Genomic DNA, 18,005 nt, shown 5'->3' with positions numbered 1-18,005 from the left:
TCCTTGTCTCAGACCTCTCTTTGGGATAATCGGGCCAATTTCTCTACCATCTTGAACTACCATATAGGACACAGTAGACACCAACAACATTATCCATTGAATCCATCTGTCTCTGAATCCTAATTTTCGTAACATATTCTCTAGAAAACCCCATTCGATTCTATCATAGGCTTTACTCATATCTAGTTTTAGGGCAGTCGTACCATGTTTACCATATTTTAGTCCGTGGAGTTTATGAATTGTCTCATAGGCCACAATAATGTTATCGGAAATCAATCTTCCTTTAATAAACGCACTTTGTGTACTTGAGATAATGGATGGAAGGATTGCTTTGAGACGATTCGCCAACATTTTTGAGAGGATTTTGAGAAGGACATTGCATAGTGCTATAGGCCGTAAATCTGAAACTTGTTCAGGATTACTAATCTTCGGAATAAGAACGATCAGGGTATCATTCAACTTTTGTGGGAGTTTTCCAGTCCCGAGAATAGAGAAACATACCTCGCACACATCATCCCCTACTATGTTCCAAAAATGTTGATAAAATGCCGGATTCAGCTTGTCAAGACCCGAACTTTTATCCGGATGCATGGAAAAACAAGCCTCTTTTACTTCCTCCATAGAAAACCTTTGAGATAGCTGATCATTCTGCTCTCTTGTTACTCTTACTTGTATAAATGGGAGCAGAGCTGCATCATTGTTTCCTTGGCTTGTAAAAATATCGTTGAAATAATCTACTAACAGATCGTCCAGCCCGTTGCCCTTCGTTCGCCAATTTCCATCCGAATCTCTAAGTTGTGAGAAACTGTTCTTTTTCCTCCTATCCGTAGCATATGCATGGAAATATTTAGAATTAGAGTGTCCATCTTGTAACCACAATAATTTGGCCCGTTGTTTCCAGAAGTCCTCCTGCTTCCTTAGCGTCTCAGCATATGCTTTTGCAGCTTGTTTGAACCTATCCACACCATAAGCATCACGTCTCCCCTTAACCTCTTGCATTTGAACTCGAAAGGCATTTAATAACCGACTGAAATTCAATTCTAAGGTCGAACTCCACTTCTTAAGAGCCTCTGAACACACAACGATTTTTTTTATAATATTGCCATCTGGGGCCGACTTCCACGCTTCGTTCACAATTGTCGCACAAGCTTGCTCCCGTAACCAAGCATTTTTGAATTTAAAGCGTTTAATACTAAAGCCTTGTATCCAAACCTTACATTCCAAGAGTATTGCCGAGTGATCCGACGAGACAGTAACAAGATTCCTTGAATTAGTTTCCGCGAAGGTCTCTTTCCACCTGATATTAACAAAAGCCTGATCTAGTCTTTCTTCAATCCACCTGTCTGAACCTCGCCCGACCTCCCAAGTGAATGGATGACCAATCATACTAACTGTAGTTAGGCCAGAGTCCTCCACGGCTTCTTTAAAACCTTCCATCAACCAGTTGGGTTGGGGTCTCCCCCCCCCCCCCCCCCCCCCGCTTTTCTCGTGAACAAAGGATATCGTTAAAGTCCCCGATGCAACACCAGGCGAGATCATCTTGGTCCTTGAGGGATCGCAGCAACTCCCAAGAATCTCTCCGTCGTTGCCTTTTGGGGAAGCCATAGAAACCAGTTAACTTGAATTTAGGACCATTTGGGAGTGTTATTAAAGCACTAATGTGATTGATGGAAGAAGATTGAATGGAAACTAACAGATTGTCTTTCCAGAATAATGCTAATCCACCCCCACGACCTTGTCCGTTAACCATAAAAGACCCTCCATACCCAATTTTCCTGGCAACCGCTCTCATCTTGTCTTCTTTGATCATAGTTTTCATTAAAAACGTAACCATAGGCCTATGAATCCTTACAAGATCCTTTAATACGCTAACTGTGCATGGGTTGCCTAGCTCATGACAGTTCCAGCTCAGGACACTCATTAATAGAACTACGAAAAAACTTCTCAGAAGAGAAGACCTAAAACCACTCCAACAGGAGAGACAATTATTTTTCCTTTACTTAATCATACCAAAACTCACCAAATCAAAATCAAATCAACATCAACAACGAATTCTAATAAAATCATATCTCAATTCTGCATCCAAACAGAATCTGAATACCATTAAAATTCTCAAAAATCAAGTTTCCTAATCAGATCCAATCCCATAAGATTCAATTAAATCCAAAGAAATCAAGCATGGAGAACAATTCTGCAGGATCGAAACAATAGAAGATTGGAATAAGAACCAATTGATCCTCTGCGAGTCTGAATCTAATTCAAATTAGGTTTAATTTCAACTTGAAACAAAATTAAGATACCCCTGGATTGTTTAATATGATATGACATCACAGAAGCCCAAACATAGGTGAAAACGGAGAAAATGGGAGGTTTTGCGGCGATGGAGCGGCGTTGTTCTTTGCGATGACGATGGAGCAGCGCTTTATTTTTGAATGGTGCTTCCTTTTGAACTTAATTAAAGTGGCATGTGCTGGAGATTAATATAAGATATATGATTGGGCCTTGAACTAAAAGCTCAAGCTTATAGTTAAGACCCAATCATATATTTTATATTAATCTCCAACAGCATGCTCTTTAACTTGCTCAAAATTCCTTTTATACTGGCACATAGAAATAAAGAATTAATAATGTTACATTGCAAAATTAAAGAGATATCGGGAAAATTATAAAACTAGGTCAAATAGGAGGCCCATTTACATATTTAACCCATTTACTCAACCTACTACATATCTAAACTGATTTTGTGTGACTTTCCTATAATACCCCTAACCTTTCCCCTTCCCACAACGCGAACGCTGCTCCCCCCTTCTCCTTGGTTACGCAAAAAGTTGCTCCTCCATTAATGATTTGAAGACTTTCGATCTTCCTATCTTGCTTTAAATTGCTCGAAATTTGCACAATTTCGCCAAATCACAATGAATTTCTCTTTTTCATCTCTTCATCTCTTGATTCTGCAACTTCCTAATCCTAGAAAACGAAGCCATGGTTCATCTTCCTGTTCCTGCTCGTTACTTGGTTTCTTTCTTCTTGTTACCATCAAAAAAATGGTTATTCTACGTTATTTCCTTCGTTTTTCGCAGTTTATCATATTGTTATTGTCGCTTTTAAGGGTGAAAGGCGCGAAAAATGTAAGTATATGTTGTTTTTTCTACGTTTTTTCATGAATACACTTCGCGTGGTCGATGATTTCGCGAAGATCTGCGAAGAGAAAGAGCCTGAAACGTGTGGATCTACTTCGCGAATCGATTAGTTCGCGAAGTCTGCGAGTAGAAAAGTTCATGATTTGACTCGCAGACTTCACGAAAGCATCGATATGCGACGTAGATCGTCGCGTTTCAGACCTCGCATACCTCGCGAAAACATCGATTAGCGAAGTAAAATCACCTCTTTCCCTGCACATTTACATTCGCATGCTTCGCTAATCCTCATTTCGCGAAGCCAAAATCGTCTTTTTTCCTGCCTAACACGATTAATTTTTTTGAAGGTGATTGAATACATAATATCCCTTTCTGGAAGGCGGTGTCCTCGGATGCAAGGGAGATGACTTTCCTTCCTGTATAGGGAGAAATTTCCCTCAAGATTGACACATTCACTCCTAAAATGGTTGGTTATGAGAGATTGTGCCAATCTTGTTGTGCACCATGAAACACATCCATCCCAAAAGGTCTGGACTTCCATTTCTCATCCCAAAAGGTATGGACTTCCTGTAGAGAGAGATTACTCATCCGCTTCAAAATTGGTACCAGATTAGTTAGGTTCACTTTGAAGTGATTTGTTAGGAGTTTATTGTGGCAATCTTGTTGTAAATTTTGATAATGTTATGATTTTAATGTTGTTATTGTAGCAATCTTGTTGTAAATTTTGATAATGTTATGATTTAAATGTTAGAATCCATTGTTGTTTGCCATTTTTTGTTATATACCACTTCGCGAATTAGCTTCAAAACACATCCAGGCTTCGCATATGCGAATTAAATTCATCAAGTAAACCAAATTTTAGCTTCGCAGGCTTCGCATATGCTAATGAAATTCATCAAGTAAACCAAACATTAGCTTCGCAGGCTTCGCATATGCTAATTAAATTCATCAAGTAAACTCAAACATTAGTTTCGCAGGCTTTGCATAATATGGAATCTGCGAAGTCAGACGGGAGGGGGCGAGACGCACGTAAATATTGAGGGTATTATGGGAAAGTCACACAAAATCAGTCTAAATATGTAGTAGGTTGAGTAAATAGGTTTAATATGTAAATGAGCCTCCAATTTGACCAATTTTTGTAATTAACTCTAAAATTTAAGGGTGAATAGTTTTTTTTTTTTTTTTTTAAATCTATCAACTTTCAGCCATTTTTTATTTATTTCTTTTGTTTTGTTGTTGAACTACTTTATTCTCTTATATATTTATTTACCTATCAATGTAAAATGTTGTTTAATGAAAGAAAAATCTATCTAAAAGAATGAGAATCATAATTTCAATGAGTGGTGTTCAACAACTATTTTTAGTTAAAACAAAAAGAAAAAACAATTGAGTACCCCACGTTTTGCTCCTAAAGTCGAATAGATACAGAAAGTTGGTAGCAGCAAAATATATTCAACTGTTTTTTAAAAGAAATGTTAGTATGAAAAGTTTGACCATTTTTAGATGAAGAGAAATTCTGAAAAGAGTTGAAATATGAAGAAGAAAAATTCAATTGAAATATCACTTCTAAGAAGATAGTTTACAAGAAAGGAAGATGAATAAGAATATGGATCTTCCAATGGAGGAAACAGCTTCTTCTTCTTCAGTTCAGGAAAAAGCTTTTGGGGTAGAAATGAGGCAGCCGAATCAAAAAAAGATGATTAACAAAACATGGGTTGAATCAAAGATGATGTGGGAAATAGCAGCTCCTGCAATGCTTACTGCAGTCTCTCAGTTCTCAATTGGATTTGTGACTTCTGCATATGTTGGTCATCTCGGTGAAGTTGAGCTTGCTGCTGTTTCCATTGTTCAGAATGTCATTGAAGGCTTTGTCTATGGAGTTATGGTAAGCAACCATTTCCCACCACTTTCAATCACTTTTCTAATCATTTTATTTGTCTCTAATATTATTGGAGAAGTTAAAATTTACCTTATATAAAACGGCCTAATGTTCCGGTTTAAAAATTCTTTTGGTTCATTTGTTTCGTGTTTGCTGTTTTGATGTTAGTTTAGTGTTTGTTGTTGCTGATAGATAGAAATGAGTATTTGGTTAGGATTGAGAAATCCTAACTGAGTATGAGTATTGGGTATTGAAAACATAGGTGTGGCTCGTTCCAGAAGGTACCTCAAACACTGCGAATTGCCTCACACGTATAAAGAGCCATTTAGCTCCATTATTATGCAATGTGGGGCCTTTAACACTCTTCTCGCGTTTAATTCATTTGAGTGTGAAGCTAATATCAAAGGGAACCCAACATTTAGCTCCTTTGTTAAGCAAGGTAGAATGTTTAACACTCCTCTCACGCTAAATTCATTTAGAGGGTGATGCTAATATTAACACGAGACCCAACATTAAACCATAGCTCTGATATCATTCTCTCTTTCACACTTAATTTATTGGAGCGTGAGCTAATATCACTGGAAGATCCAACAACATTTAGCTCCCTTGTGAAGCAATATGAGATATTTAACACTCTCCCTCACGCTCAATTCATTTGGAGCGTGAAGCTCATATTGGTGGGGAACACAACATTAAACCGTAGCTATGATACCATGAAAAGATAGGCTTAACTCCGACCAAAAGGTAACTTAAAGGACGAGAATTTCCTGGCACGTATAAGTAGTCATTTAGCTTCATTGCTAACCAATATGGGATATTTAACAAGTATGATAATAAGAGTAAAATTGATCTTTCCCAATAATGTTGAAATTGGGAGAAAAACTGAATCTTAACCCTTATTTGCTGTGGAGAAAGAAATGAAGTGTTTGTATGTTGTGTGTATTAGCTAGGAATGGGAAGTGCACTGGAGACACTGTGTGGGCAAGCAGTTGGAGCTGGACAACTTAACATGCTTGGAATCTATATGCAAAGATCATGGATAATCACTGGAATTACTTCCTTATTCTTATTGCCTGTTTATGTATTTGCTTCACCTATTTTAAAACTTCTCCATCAAGATAAACAAATATCAGAGCTTGCTGGAAAGTATGCCAAATGGATAGTTCCTCAATTGTTTGCTTATTCCATAAATTTCCCAATTCAGAAATTTCTTCAAGCACAAAGTAAAGTATGGGTTATGACAATCATTTCAGTAGTAGCACTTGCAATTCATGTGGTATTGAATTGGATGCTTGTCTCAAAGCTGGATCATGGTCTGCTTGGTGCTGCCATTGCAGGGAACATTTCATGGTGCCTTATGGTTTTGGCTCAAATCATTTATGTAGTCTCTGGTTCTTTTCCTGAGGCCTGGACTGGTTTTTCACATTCAGCTTTTAAGTCTTTAGCTGGTTTTGCAAAGCTCTCACTTGCATCAGCTGTTATGTTATGGTTAGTACTGCTTCAACTTCAATTTTTCGCATAAGAACTTACCTTTCGCGAATATTTATGCTCAGTACTTGATTCAATTTATTGTGTTGATGATCACAGCTTGGAGGTGTGGTACTATACAGCTGTTATTCTTATGGTAGGATGGTTAAAGAATCCAGAAATTGCAGTAGATGCTATTTCAATATGGTAATAGCTCTGCTCCTGTTCTTCTCATTGAGATCTAGTTTAATTTTTCTATATATATATATATACTAATCTCATTATTTCCTTGGTAATTGCAGCATGAATCTTCAACTATGGACTCTGATGATTGCTCTCGGGTTCAATGCAGCAATAAGGTCAGTTGATTTTCTATTGACATATATAGTTACTACTCAAACACTTACAAGTAGCTAGATGGTATAAATAACTCGAGTTCGATTCCTAGTGTATGCAACATACAGTAATTACAGGAGAGGTCACGTAAATTGAGTCTGATTGATGTCAAACTGACTAAGTAAATACAATATGTAAAAGAAAGAATAATAGTTATATTGGTGTGCAGCGTGCGAGTATCCAATGAGCTCGGAGCAGGAAATTCTAAAGCAGCAAAATTCTCAGTAATGGTGACTGTTATAACTTCTACAATACTTGGAGTTATATTCACAGGAGTAATTGTGGCAACCAAGAATGAGTTTCCAAAAGTATTCACTGGAAAAGAAGTGGTGATAAAGGAGGCTTCAAAGCTTGCTTACTTTCTGGCAGCAACAATTTTCCTCAGCAGCATCCTACCTGTGCTCCATGGTAATCTCTCATGATCATTCAACCCGAAACGATGCTTTTTTCTCAATTCTATGTCAACTAAAGTTCTATTCTGATATGCAGGGGTGGCAGTAGGCGCGGGTTGGCAGATGTTAGTTGCATTGATAAATATAGGGTGTTATTACATCATAGGACTTCCTATTGGAGCTGTTCTGGGTTACAAATTTGACCTTGGTGTAAAGGGTATATGGACAGGAATGTTGGCTGGCTCTGGGCTTCAAATTTTCATTCTGTTTTTCGTCATTCACCGGACCAACTGGAGCAAAGAAGTAAGTCTGCATTTTCATTTTTGAGCTAATAATATCTTCTTCATACATTTAGAATATACAGCAGGATTGATGTAATTACATAATAATGCAGGCTACACAAGCCGAAGAGAGGATAAGAACTTGGGGTGGTTCTCCTCATCCTCAACAAACTTCATTAGAACACAACATGAATGAGTGATTGATGTTCTGCAGAAACTTGATAAGACCATTAACTCTTTGCAGTACAGAACATCTCTTCCTCTGATAGGTTATGTACCAAAAACAGGTACTCAAATTTATAGGGATGCGCATTCAAGAGCGAATGGCCTCAAGGACGGTCGCAGAGGGTAGAGGATTTTTTTTTTCTTATAATACAGATGATGAGCAAATACTTGTAGTATATTGAAATTTACTCTTTGGAACATTTTTGCTCGAAAGTAGAGATGTCAAAATTTGTGGCATTGTTGTTAAATCGAGATTGGATTTGTGATTCATCTCATTTTGTGAATCGAACCGAATCGTAAGATTCCGATCAAATTCAAAATATTATAATAAATAAAATACTAACCATGTTTAACTTTAAATATTAGTCGAAAATTGCAATTTTAATATCAAAATAGAAATTATATCAAGTTAACAACCAAACACTTAAGTTAAAATTCAAATCTAATGCAATCCTAATAAAAGTAGGTGCTTTGAATGTGTCGCACTGTTGAGACTTGATGATGACGAAAGAAAGAAAAGAGTTGGCTGAAGAAAGAAACAGAGTACAAAAGATGAAAGAAACATAGAAGGAAAGAAGAGAGTTTGGAATTTGCAAGAGTCTCCTAGTTGCAAAAGTAATAGAAACCTAATTTTCTTCAATATCTTTTTAATTATACCAGCATCAGTTTTCGCTCCATTTAAATGAAACACATTCTTTTTTTTTTTTCAAATGGAGTACATGAATCTTCAAAATCAGCCCATTCACCACTGATTCGTCGGATTCAGGTATGGTTTCGAGTCATACCATAGAGACCAGTAGAAATCATACAGAATCGACTCGAATCGTACTAGTCGACTTAGGACTCGTACGATTCTAACAAAAATGGTTGTTGGTATTATGTGATTTATATATTCCACATCATTATTAACATGTCATATCAGGCAGATTGTTATGTGAACCGCGTTAAAATATCTGACAGCCTACTCAAAAGTCTTACTAGAAGGTTTTGAGCTTTTGTCCCATTTATTCTTTTGATACAAATGTTAAGCTCAACAGAGGTCCATGCTGTTTTAGCGTTTTCCCATTCCTCCAAAAGAAGTATAGGAAATGGTTCTTCTGTATTTTCTTATTTCATCATATTGCCCAGTTACATGATTCTGATAAGTCATTATATATGGAAGAAATGCAGATTTCTATCTGTCAGTTCGGAGAAAGAAAATAATAGCAATATTATTAATAACAGATACTGTAACAATGGTGTTCAGACTGCAACCTAAGCCATGAAAGACTGTTATCATTATTATTTAGAAATAAAAAATGGTAAGAAAGGCAGGAATACATCTTTTCACTACTAAGTTTCTATTATCAAGGATAATTTGTGCACCAGTGTAGGAGACTAAAATTATGTTCCACCCAAATCATCTGCGTTTGGAAATTTCAATGCACAAACCTTCAATTTCAGCTCTTAAATTACAACATTATTTGTTTGGGTACATTTGATGGTACAACACATCTTGCAGAGACTTTTGTTAATTTTACATTCTCTTGTATAATCTAACTGGTACAGCTGATGATGAAACATAACCATAATTTAAGCCAATTGCAAGGATTCTTCATGTTTGATTTTGAATACCCTGACAAGGGCATCTTCCACAACCTGAATACGAATTCAACGAAACAAATTAGTTCTTCTCGAGGCATTTATTCGCACACGTTACCACTTCACATGGCCACGGTTAAAGTATTAAAAAAAAAAAAAAAAAAGAGAAACACAAGAATAGATGGATTACCTTGTCTGGAGTTGAAGCACCGGATGTAACACCGATTGTAATGGGACCTTCTGGTAGGAAGTTCTCTTTCTCAACCAATTCCCCATGCTACATAAACGATACAAATCAGAGAATAAGGATTGAGGATAGTCTGAAACCAACTTGGTTAAAAGAAAAGCATTAGCACCTATACTTACATTCAACTTATAAGCTATTTTGTTTCCTGGACCGATTCTCTGTTCACTGTCAATCCAATATGAAGGAATTCCACGGAGCTCAGCAATTTCTTGGAGGTGTGAAGTGTTGCTTGAGTTCCATCCACCAACAACTAGAATAAGATCCACCTTTTCCTCCACCAATTTAAACATAGCATCTTGCCTCTCCTGTAAAATGCATCAAGAAATATTGCACTTAGAACAAGTAATACAGCAACTGAACAAAAGATCTATGTTCTTATAATCTAACAAAAGATATAGCTAATTTGCAAAAGATTAAATTATAAACAAACTAGATAGGCTATTGTCTTCATTTTAGAGTTATAATTTCTCGTTAGCCTATTTATCACAGTTATGACCTTATGGAACACTAACAAGACAAGACAAGATCACCAAACTAGATAGGAGAATTACTTGAGTAGCATCACAAATGGTGTTGAAGCTAATAAAGTGATCATTAACATTTTCCACACCGTATTTCTGCATCATGGTCTTCTCCGCCAATTTGCCTGAAACCGAACAATAACTTGAGCATAACGAATATATTCTGAAATGATAAAATGACATAGTACAATAAAAAATTTTACCAATGGCTTCTGTTTCTCCCTTAAGCATTGTAGTTTGATTTGCAATACCAACTTTAACCAAGTCAACATCTGGATCAAACCCTTTGGAAACTGCCTTTTCAAATTTCTGCAAGCAATATAACAATTAACTCCAAAATCTGCAGAGTACCCGAATTTCTTAGTTAAAATCAACTTGAAAGAAAAGCCTTACCTTAAGAAACTCCTCTTTGGTTGAGCTAGATCCATTAAGCTTACCACCTAGAACGTAATCAAAAACATACATCGCCTGCACAAATAGTGACTGTTATATTCTTGTGTTCTTTTGGAAGAATAAATGCATCAATTATCCAAAGAACAGAGCATAAGACATAAAGCTTTAGAACATACCTCTGTCATATTCTTCACAACGATATACTTCCCTGCAAAAGAAGCAGTCGCTATAGTTTCCTCATGAGTATATTTACCATGAATGATTGAAGTGTATTCTCCCTTCTTGTGCTTCTCAACAGTATTCCAGACCTTCACAGTTTCAAAAGCTCCATATCATCAACATACACAACATGTATAAAAGATCAAAGTTGTACAAGCAATAATCAAATAAAATAGCCGATTTTCTATGCATAGAATCTATAGATAGATACCTTAGATACCCAAGGGCAAGTGGTATCGACAATTTGCACATTCTTACTGCTCAAAGTCAACATCTCATCCACTGCAGCTCCAAAAGCAGGCAAAATCACAACATCACCTTTGTTCACAACTTCAAATTGTTTTGCACCTTCCTCAATCGGAATTTCTTCAACTTTCATCTCTTCCAAACGCTGCCATAAAGAACATAAAAGATTTTGGTATCAGTTATATTAAAGAAGATGCTTGCAGATTAGCACAACTTCCTGAACTAAACCCAAGTTCCAGTGAACAATTAAACAGATCATATAGGCTGATATCACAAAAAAGCCCAAAATACTTGAAAGTCAACCTTAAAAAGCTGGTGACAGAAAGTTAATTCCAAGATTCCTTATACCAAAATTTCTAGATGACGATGCATCTTTAAACTCGAAATTCATCAAGATCCAAATTCAAGTAAGCATAATTACTAATCTTATCCTACCACTGTTGATAAACCAACATATTCCAAATAAGCAAGGTTGGATGTGCACAAACCTTATTGACAGTCGGATTGTGAATAATCTCATTGGTAATCCAAATCTTCTCATCGGGAAATTGCTTTCTAGCTTCATAAGCAATTTGCACGGCTCGCTCAACCCCCCAGCAAAACCCATAAGATTCAGCCAATTTCACAGTAACATTTCCCCAGCTGTACTCATTTCCATTTTCTTTCAGAGTCTTAATGATATCACCTGGTAATCCCCAACACAAATACATAAAAAAAAATCAAATTTGAATCTGAAGTCCAGCAAATTAAAATTAAAATTGAAAGATAAGAAGTAGAAATTACTTGTATATTCTTGACTCATAAGCTCTAGAGTCTCCTCTTTATGGCCAAAGCCTCTGCGATTATAATTCTTGCTTCGGGTCAAATTATGCCTAAAGACCTTAGCATCAAAATCAGAGTCAACAGACACAGAAGCTGAAGCAGAATCATCAGTGGCAGATGAGCATCGAATTGAGGTGGGTTTACGGGTAAAAGAAGGAAGAAGCTTTTCGCGGGAGAAGATGTCTGAACGGAGAGAAACGCGGCAGAGTTGCAGAGAGATGGCCATGGCGAGCGGAGAAACTGAAGTGAAGAGAATGAGCTCAGTTCCGTTACGATGAAATGAACCGAGGCGATCCTTGGTGGTGGTTATGAGTTCGGGTTTTATTGAGTGTTCAGTTTTCTTAAATTGTTTAAGTTTTTTTTGGATCAAATTTATTAAGTATTTATTAAATGTATGTGATTTTATAATTAAAACATGCATAATATTTGTGGATTTAATAAGAAGCAGTTTTGGAATTTTGCAGGGCAGGAAAATAAGGTAAGTGATAGTTGTATATTCCAAAATAAACATTAGTCACATGGTCACGGTGGCTCTTTTATTTATTTGATTTTGGTAACAGGTCTAAATTGGCGTGCGCTACTATAGGTGATAATAATATATATTTTTTTTTTGAAAACGAGGTGATAATAATATTTTTTTTACAAAGTATTTTTTTTATATATATAAAAATGTATATATTTTGATTAGATACGAAAAGAACAAGTACAACAATAAAGGTAAAAAATGTTACAAAATCCATAATAGGACGAAAATGACTATAAAGAATATAAAAAGCCATAAAAGGTACAAAACCAACGAAAAAAAACAAAAAAACATATACTTCATTGAAATCCAAATCCGCAGAAAAGCAACTGTAATCGAACCTTCATCATTTAGGTCCTTCCGAACATTCGGATCTAAATCCTTTCGTTTGTTGCATCCACGTAAATATATTGATCTACGTATAAAATAAATCATTTCCACTCTTACTAAATCAGAAAAAGGTATAAACAATAGAATAATAGAGAACAGATATACAATTCAAAGTTTAATGCATTGGTTAAGTGCTAAATTAATTACAATAACATGAGATTGTTTAATTCTAACTATTTATATTTTTTTAAAGAAGTATTTATATCTTTTAATTCAACTATTTTAACATATTTTTAATTCTATCCAAATATGTTTATTGTTTGTTCATCTATTGAAGATACAAGTATTTCAATTAAAAAAAATTCTACTCAAATATTTAAAATGGGACTAGGGTCTCCTTTATAATTTTTAGGGAAAAGTACGGAAAAAAAATGTTATGGTTTGCCCAATTTACAAATAGAGGTATGTGGTTTAAAAGTTTATAAATAAAAATCTGTGATATATTTTATTTACAAAACAAAGTATTACAACTATATAGTTAAGTTCAGATTATAACCAATGATATTTTTATTTAAAAAAAAAATATTCTTACATATCAGCAAAACACAACTCTCGAAAAAAACAACTTCCTAAATTGAAATAATAATATAAGGTGAAATTTTACGTTTTTTACTAATCTGACAGTTTATGAACTAAATTGATATTTAAGTTTATTTTACACAGTTGCAATTTGATTTTGGGATCTGTGTTTTATCAATATATAAATACAACAACAACAACAACAAAGCCTTAGTCCCGAAATGATTCGGGGTCGGCTAACATGAACCATCATATAAAACCGTGAAATCAAGTCGTATCAGCAACACAAATTCGCTCCCTCCACTCCGTCCTATCCACTACCATATTTTCCTCAATTCCCAGTAAACTCATATCACTCTCGATCACCCTCCTCCAAGTTTGCTTAGGTCTTCCCCTACCCCTCACCACTACATCCCTTTGCCACTCTTCAGTTCTCCTAACCGACGCATCAAGCGCTCTACGTCTCACATGGCCAAACCACCTTAGTCGGTTTTCTCTCATTTTATTCTCAATAGATGTGACCCCTACTTTTGTCCTAATTATTTCATTACGCACCCGATCTTTTCTCGTATGACCACACATCCATCTCAACATACGCATCTCCGCCACCGACATCTTATGGATGTGACAGTGTTTCACTGCCCAACACTCCGTACTATATAACAATGTTGGTCTAATTGTTGTGCGGTATAATTTTCCCTTCAATCTATTAGGCATGCCGGGGTCACAAAGGAAACCTGTAGCACTCTTCCACTTCGACCAACCAGCTTTAATCCTATGAGCAACATCTCCATCTACTTCTCCATCTGTTTGGATCATAGATCCTAAATACCGGAAGCAATCCGGGGCCTTAACAACTCTCCCATCTAAGGTGATTGTCCCTGCCTCCATACTCCTATGGCCGCTAAACTTACACTCCAAATATTCTGTCTTACTTCGGCTCAACTTAAAACCTCTAGATTCTAGAGTTTGTCTCCATAGTTCCAACTTCCTCTCCACTCCTTCTTTCGTCTCATCAACCAACACAATATCATCTGCAAACAGCATACACCATGGTATACCATCTTGAAGTGAACTTGTTAGTTCATCCATAATGATGGCAAAAAGAAATGGGCTTAGTGCGGAACCCTGATGCACTCCAATCGTAATAGGGAACTCTTCAGTCTTCCCAACACTAGTACGTACACTCGTGCATGCTCCCTCATACATGTCCTTTATGATGTTAATATATTTCCGCAAAATGCCTTTCCTTATCAAGGCCCACCAAAGTACTTCCCTTGGTACCTTATCATATGCTTTCTCCAAGTCAATGAAAACCATATGCAAGTCTTTCTTCTTATTTCGATAGTGCTCCATTAATTGTCTTATTAGATGGATGGCTTCCATAGTTGATCTTCTCGGCATAAAGCCAAACTGGTTTTCCAAGATCTTCACCGTCCTCCTTAGCCTTTGTTCGATCACTCGCTCCCAAAGTTTCATAGTGTGACTCATTAATTTGATTCCTCGATAGTTGGCACAATCTTGGACATCGCCTTTGTTCTTATACAAAGGGATTAAGATACTTTTTCTCCATTCTGATGGCATCTTATTATTTCTCCAAATTTTATTGAAGAACGTCGTCAACCATTCGATTCCTTTCTCTCCCAAACATCTCCAAATCTCAATAGGGATGCCATCAGGTCCTACTGCTTTCTTCAACCTCATCTTATTTAATGCCATTTTGACTTCACCCTTTTGAATTCTCCACAGGCATTCATGATTTATCATATCATGAGGGATACTTATATCTCCAACATCTTGTCTGCGATCTCCATTAAATAAGTCATCAAAATATGACCTCCATCGTTCCTTGATATCCTTATCTCCAACTAGGACTTTCTGGTCCACATCCTTCACACCTTTAACTTTTCCGAGATCTCGCGTCTTCCTATCTCTCATCCGAGCAATTCTATATATGTCTCTTTCCCCTTCTTTCATATCCAATCTTGTATACAGATCCCGATTCACCTTTGCTCTAGCATCTCGTATGACCTTCTTTACTTCCCTTTTAGCCTTTTTGTATTTTTCGTAGTTCTCGTCACTCCTACATTTCTCTAATATTTTATAGGATTCTCGCTTACTCTTTGCTGCTTGTCATACTTATTATGTCCACCAAGATGTGCCCTTACTCGGTGGCATGCTACCTTTAGATTCCCCTAAAACTTCCTTCGCTACTTCCCTTATACTATGCTCCATCTTAGTCCATATTGAATCTATATCTAAATCCATATTACAAGTCCAAATATCTTTTTTGGTCATCTCATCCACAAATTTTTGTTGATTCTCCTCTTGCAATTTCCACCACTTAATCTTAGTCTCCACTTGTGGTGTTCGTTTTCTTATACATTTCCTACTTCGAAAATCAAGCACCATTACTCTATGTTGGGTTGTCGTACTCTCACCAGGGATCGCCTTACAATCAATATAACTCTTTCTCCAAGCACTCCTTACTAAGAAGAAGTCAATTTGGCTCGCATTACCGCCACTTCGATAAGTCACTAAGTGGGATGTTCTCTTCATAAACCATGTGTTCATGATACTCAAGTCATAGGCTGATGCGAATTCCAAAATAGCATTTCCTACTTCATTCTTATCTCCAAAACCATACCCTCCATGAACACTCTCAAACCCATCTCGCCTAGAACCCACATGTCCATTGAGATCACCCCCCAATACCATTTTTTCATCCCTAGGAACCTGTTGCACCACTTCCTCTAAGTCCTCCCAAAAAGCTTGTCTTATAGAGACATCTAATCCTATTTGTGGCGAATATGCACTAATGACATTCACAACCTCATCCGCTATCACTAGCTTAACACTCATAATTCTATCGCTCTTCCTAGACACCGCTACTACATCATCAATATACTCCCGATCAATAAGAATACCTACTACATTTCTACCCTTATCCTTTCCTGAGTACCAAAGCTTATAACCCCAAGGAGCTACCTCTCTAGCCTTGGCTCCAACCCACTTGGTTTCTTGTAGGCACATTATATTTATTCTCCTCCTCTTCATAACATCTACAATTTCAGCTAATCTTTCTGTCAAAGAACATATGTTCCATGTCCCAAAGCGTAACCTACTATCCTTACCCCTACCCTTATTGTCACGTCTGTGTCTAAATTTCTAAAATTTATATTTTAATATTGGTATATATTATAATTATTGAGTGTGTGAAGTTAATTCGGTGCTATAGGAAAAGTTTAGAGTTAATTCAATGGTTTTATGTGTAAATTAAAAGTTTAGGATAATTTTTAAAAGATTATATAAAAATGAAGGACCAAATGAGATTTTTACCAGATTTGGGATATATATTCCCAAATCTTCCCGACAATGGCATTCTATTCTTTTCTTTTCTTTTTCCTTTTCTTCTTCTTTCATCTTTATCAGTTCTTATCATTCCTGAACCGTTTCTCCACCGTTTCTTTGATTTACGGAGATTGAACCATCTGAATCACTTGAAATTAGAACCATAGCATCCTTATGTATAGATCTAAGTCCTAATCGAAGATTTTTGAGTTTCGGCAGTGTTTGGAGGGAAACGTCTTAGACAGAATTTAGAGGAGAATTGAACGGGTGTGTTTTCTTCAATTAGTAACCAATGTAAGTAACTATCAACTATATTTTGAGTTTTATGTATATAGATAAATATATATCAAAAATATTTCAGAAATTGATATTTTAGGGTTATGCAGGAATTTTGTAAAATTAGGGTTTTTCATGATTTTGCTTTTATTGTGAAATTACGGTTCAAATGAAGCTATTGATTATGCTTCTATGTGATTTTCAGATTTTACTTGATTATGTTGATTTAAGGTTTAATTCGGTTGAAAGTATATACATATATGTTATATCTATATTGAACAAAATGAATTTGATGATTTCTTACGAATTGTTTTTGGATTGAGAAATCTGTTGCGGTTATTGTTGTTATTATTTTGGATTGAAGTCCAAATATGATTTTTATGATACAAAAGGGCTAATTGAAGCCAAATGAATTATGGTTATGAAATAGTTTGGAATTTGATTGTGAAATGAAATTTGAGCACGCTATGATTTTATGATTTTATATCCATCGAGAGTTATCCGGATCGGTGGTTTTATATTTGAAGACCATGTTCAGTGAGGGACATGGCCTGTGTACACAGTCTGAAGACCTATTGGGTATGGCAAAGAAGTATCGGGTAAGACCATATGGGATAGGCAATGTTAAGAGACGTCTCGACTATATATGTGGTTATGGATTGATATTTAAGGGGAGAAACTCGAGGATGGACACAATGTTTTAAGTTCATTTGGATTATGTTTTCGGTTATGATTGATTTTGATATAAGGTTTTACGTTTGATTGAATACGGGTTGGTTTGATAAAACACTTATTTGATTACAAGTTGGTTTGATAAAACATTATTTGATTATGAATTGGTTTGATGAAATGTTTATTTATTTTGATTTGTTTTTATAAGATGAATTATATATATAAAGTTATATGAACTTACGTTTTGAGTATATTTTATAAGGTTTTGATTAAATCCTTTATAAAGGTATTTATGTAACTATGTTAAGTAGAGTTGGTTTTTATAGCTGATAGTTTCTTACTGAGATTTGTGTCTCACGTTTTTAAATGTTTTAATATTTTTAGGTGAGAAAGTACAGGATATAGAGAAGGTTACTGACCGATTAGGCGAGGTTTAGAAGTTGGCTGCTTATTGTTAGAATTATGGTT

General features: G+C 35.9%; 2 protein-coding genes across 3 annotated transcripts; one reads left to right on the top strand and one right to left on the bottom strand.

The window, feature by feature from the left end:
- Window positions 1-4,490: 4,490 nt before the first annotated feature.
- LOC136208743 (protein DETOXIFICATION 33-like) lies at window positions 4,491-8,137 on the top strand. 2 transcript variants are annotated; one of them, XM_065999888.1, is made up of 7 exons: window positions 4,491-5,022; window positions 5,963-6,504; window positions 6,604-6,690; window positions 6,786-6,842; window positions 7,049-7,287; window positions 7,369-7,574; window positions 7,666-8,137. In XM_065999888.1, the coding sequence occupies exons 1-7, from the start codon at window positions 4,732-4,734 to the stop codon at window positions 7,750-7,752; spliced, it is 1,509 nt and encodes a 502-aa protein (XP_065855960.1). In that variant the 5' UTR covers window positions 4,491-4,731; the 3' UTR covers window positions 7,753-8,137. The 2 variants fall into 2 exon arrangements, with proteins under 2 accessions (XP_065855960.1, XP_065855962.1); XM_065999890.1 differs by having other exon boundaries at window positions 4,886-5,022; window positions 5,967-6,504.
- Window positions 8,138-9,032: 895 nt separating this feature from the next.
- On the bottom strand, window positions 9,033-12,289 carry LOC136208804 (4-hydroxy-3-methylbut-2-enyl diphosphate reductase, chloroplastic). Its single transcript, XM_066000047.1, has 10 exons — window positions 11,768-12,289; window positions 11,473-11,669; window positions 10,950-11,129; window positions 10,696-10,827; window positions 10,520-10,594; window positions 10,330-10,435; window positions 10,157-10,251; window positions 9,725-9,910; window positions 9,549-9,635; window positions 9,033-9,415 (listed from the first exon to the last, which is right to left on the bottom strand). The coding sequence occupies exons 1-10, from the start codon at window positions 12,225-12,227 to the stop codon at window positions 9,350-9,352; spliced, it is 1,584 nt and encodes a 527-aa protein (XP_065856119.1). The 5' UTR covers window positions 12,228-12,289; the 3' UTR covers window positions 9,033-9,349.
- Window positions 12,290-18,005: the final 5,716 nt, after the last annotated feature.

Source organism: Euphorbia lathyris, chromosome 10 (genome assembly GCF_963576675.1).
Source record: "Euphorbia lathyris chromosome 10, ddEupLath1.1, whole genome shotgun sequence".
NCBI lineage: Eukaryota > Viridiplantae > Streptophyta > Magnoliopsida > Malpighiales > Euphorbiaceae > Euphorbia > Euphorbia lathyris.
Note: the sequence above shows the minus strand (reverse complement) of the source record. Positions and strands in the feature narration are given on the sequence as shown.

Coding starts and splice junctions, on each gene's coding strand:
- LOC136208743 (XM_065999888.1), top strand. CDS start 4,732: ATGAATAAGAATATGGATCTTCCAATGGAGGAAACAGCTTCTTCTTCT. Junction 6,843..7,048: donor GGGTTCAATGCAGCAATAAG/GTCAGTTGATTT, acceptor ATTGGTGTGCAG/CGTGCGAGTATCCAATGAGC. Junction 7,288..7,368: donor CATCCTACCTGTGCTCCATG/GTAATCTCTCAT, acceptor TCTGATATGCAG/GGGTGGCAGTAGGCGCGGGT.
- LOC136208804 (XM_066000047.1), bottom strand. CDS start 12,227: ATGCATGTTTTAATTATAAAATCACATACATTTAATAAATACTTAATA. Junction 11,670..11,767: donor TATGAGTCAAGAATATACAA/GTAATTTCTACT, acceptor GGGGATTACCAG/GTGATATCATTAAGACTCTG. Junction 10,252..10,329: donor GGGAGAAACAGAAGCCATTG/GTAAAATTTTTT, acceptor GTTCGGTTTCAG/GCAAATTGGCGGAGAAGACC.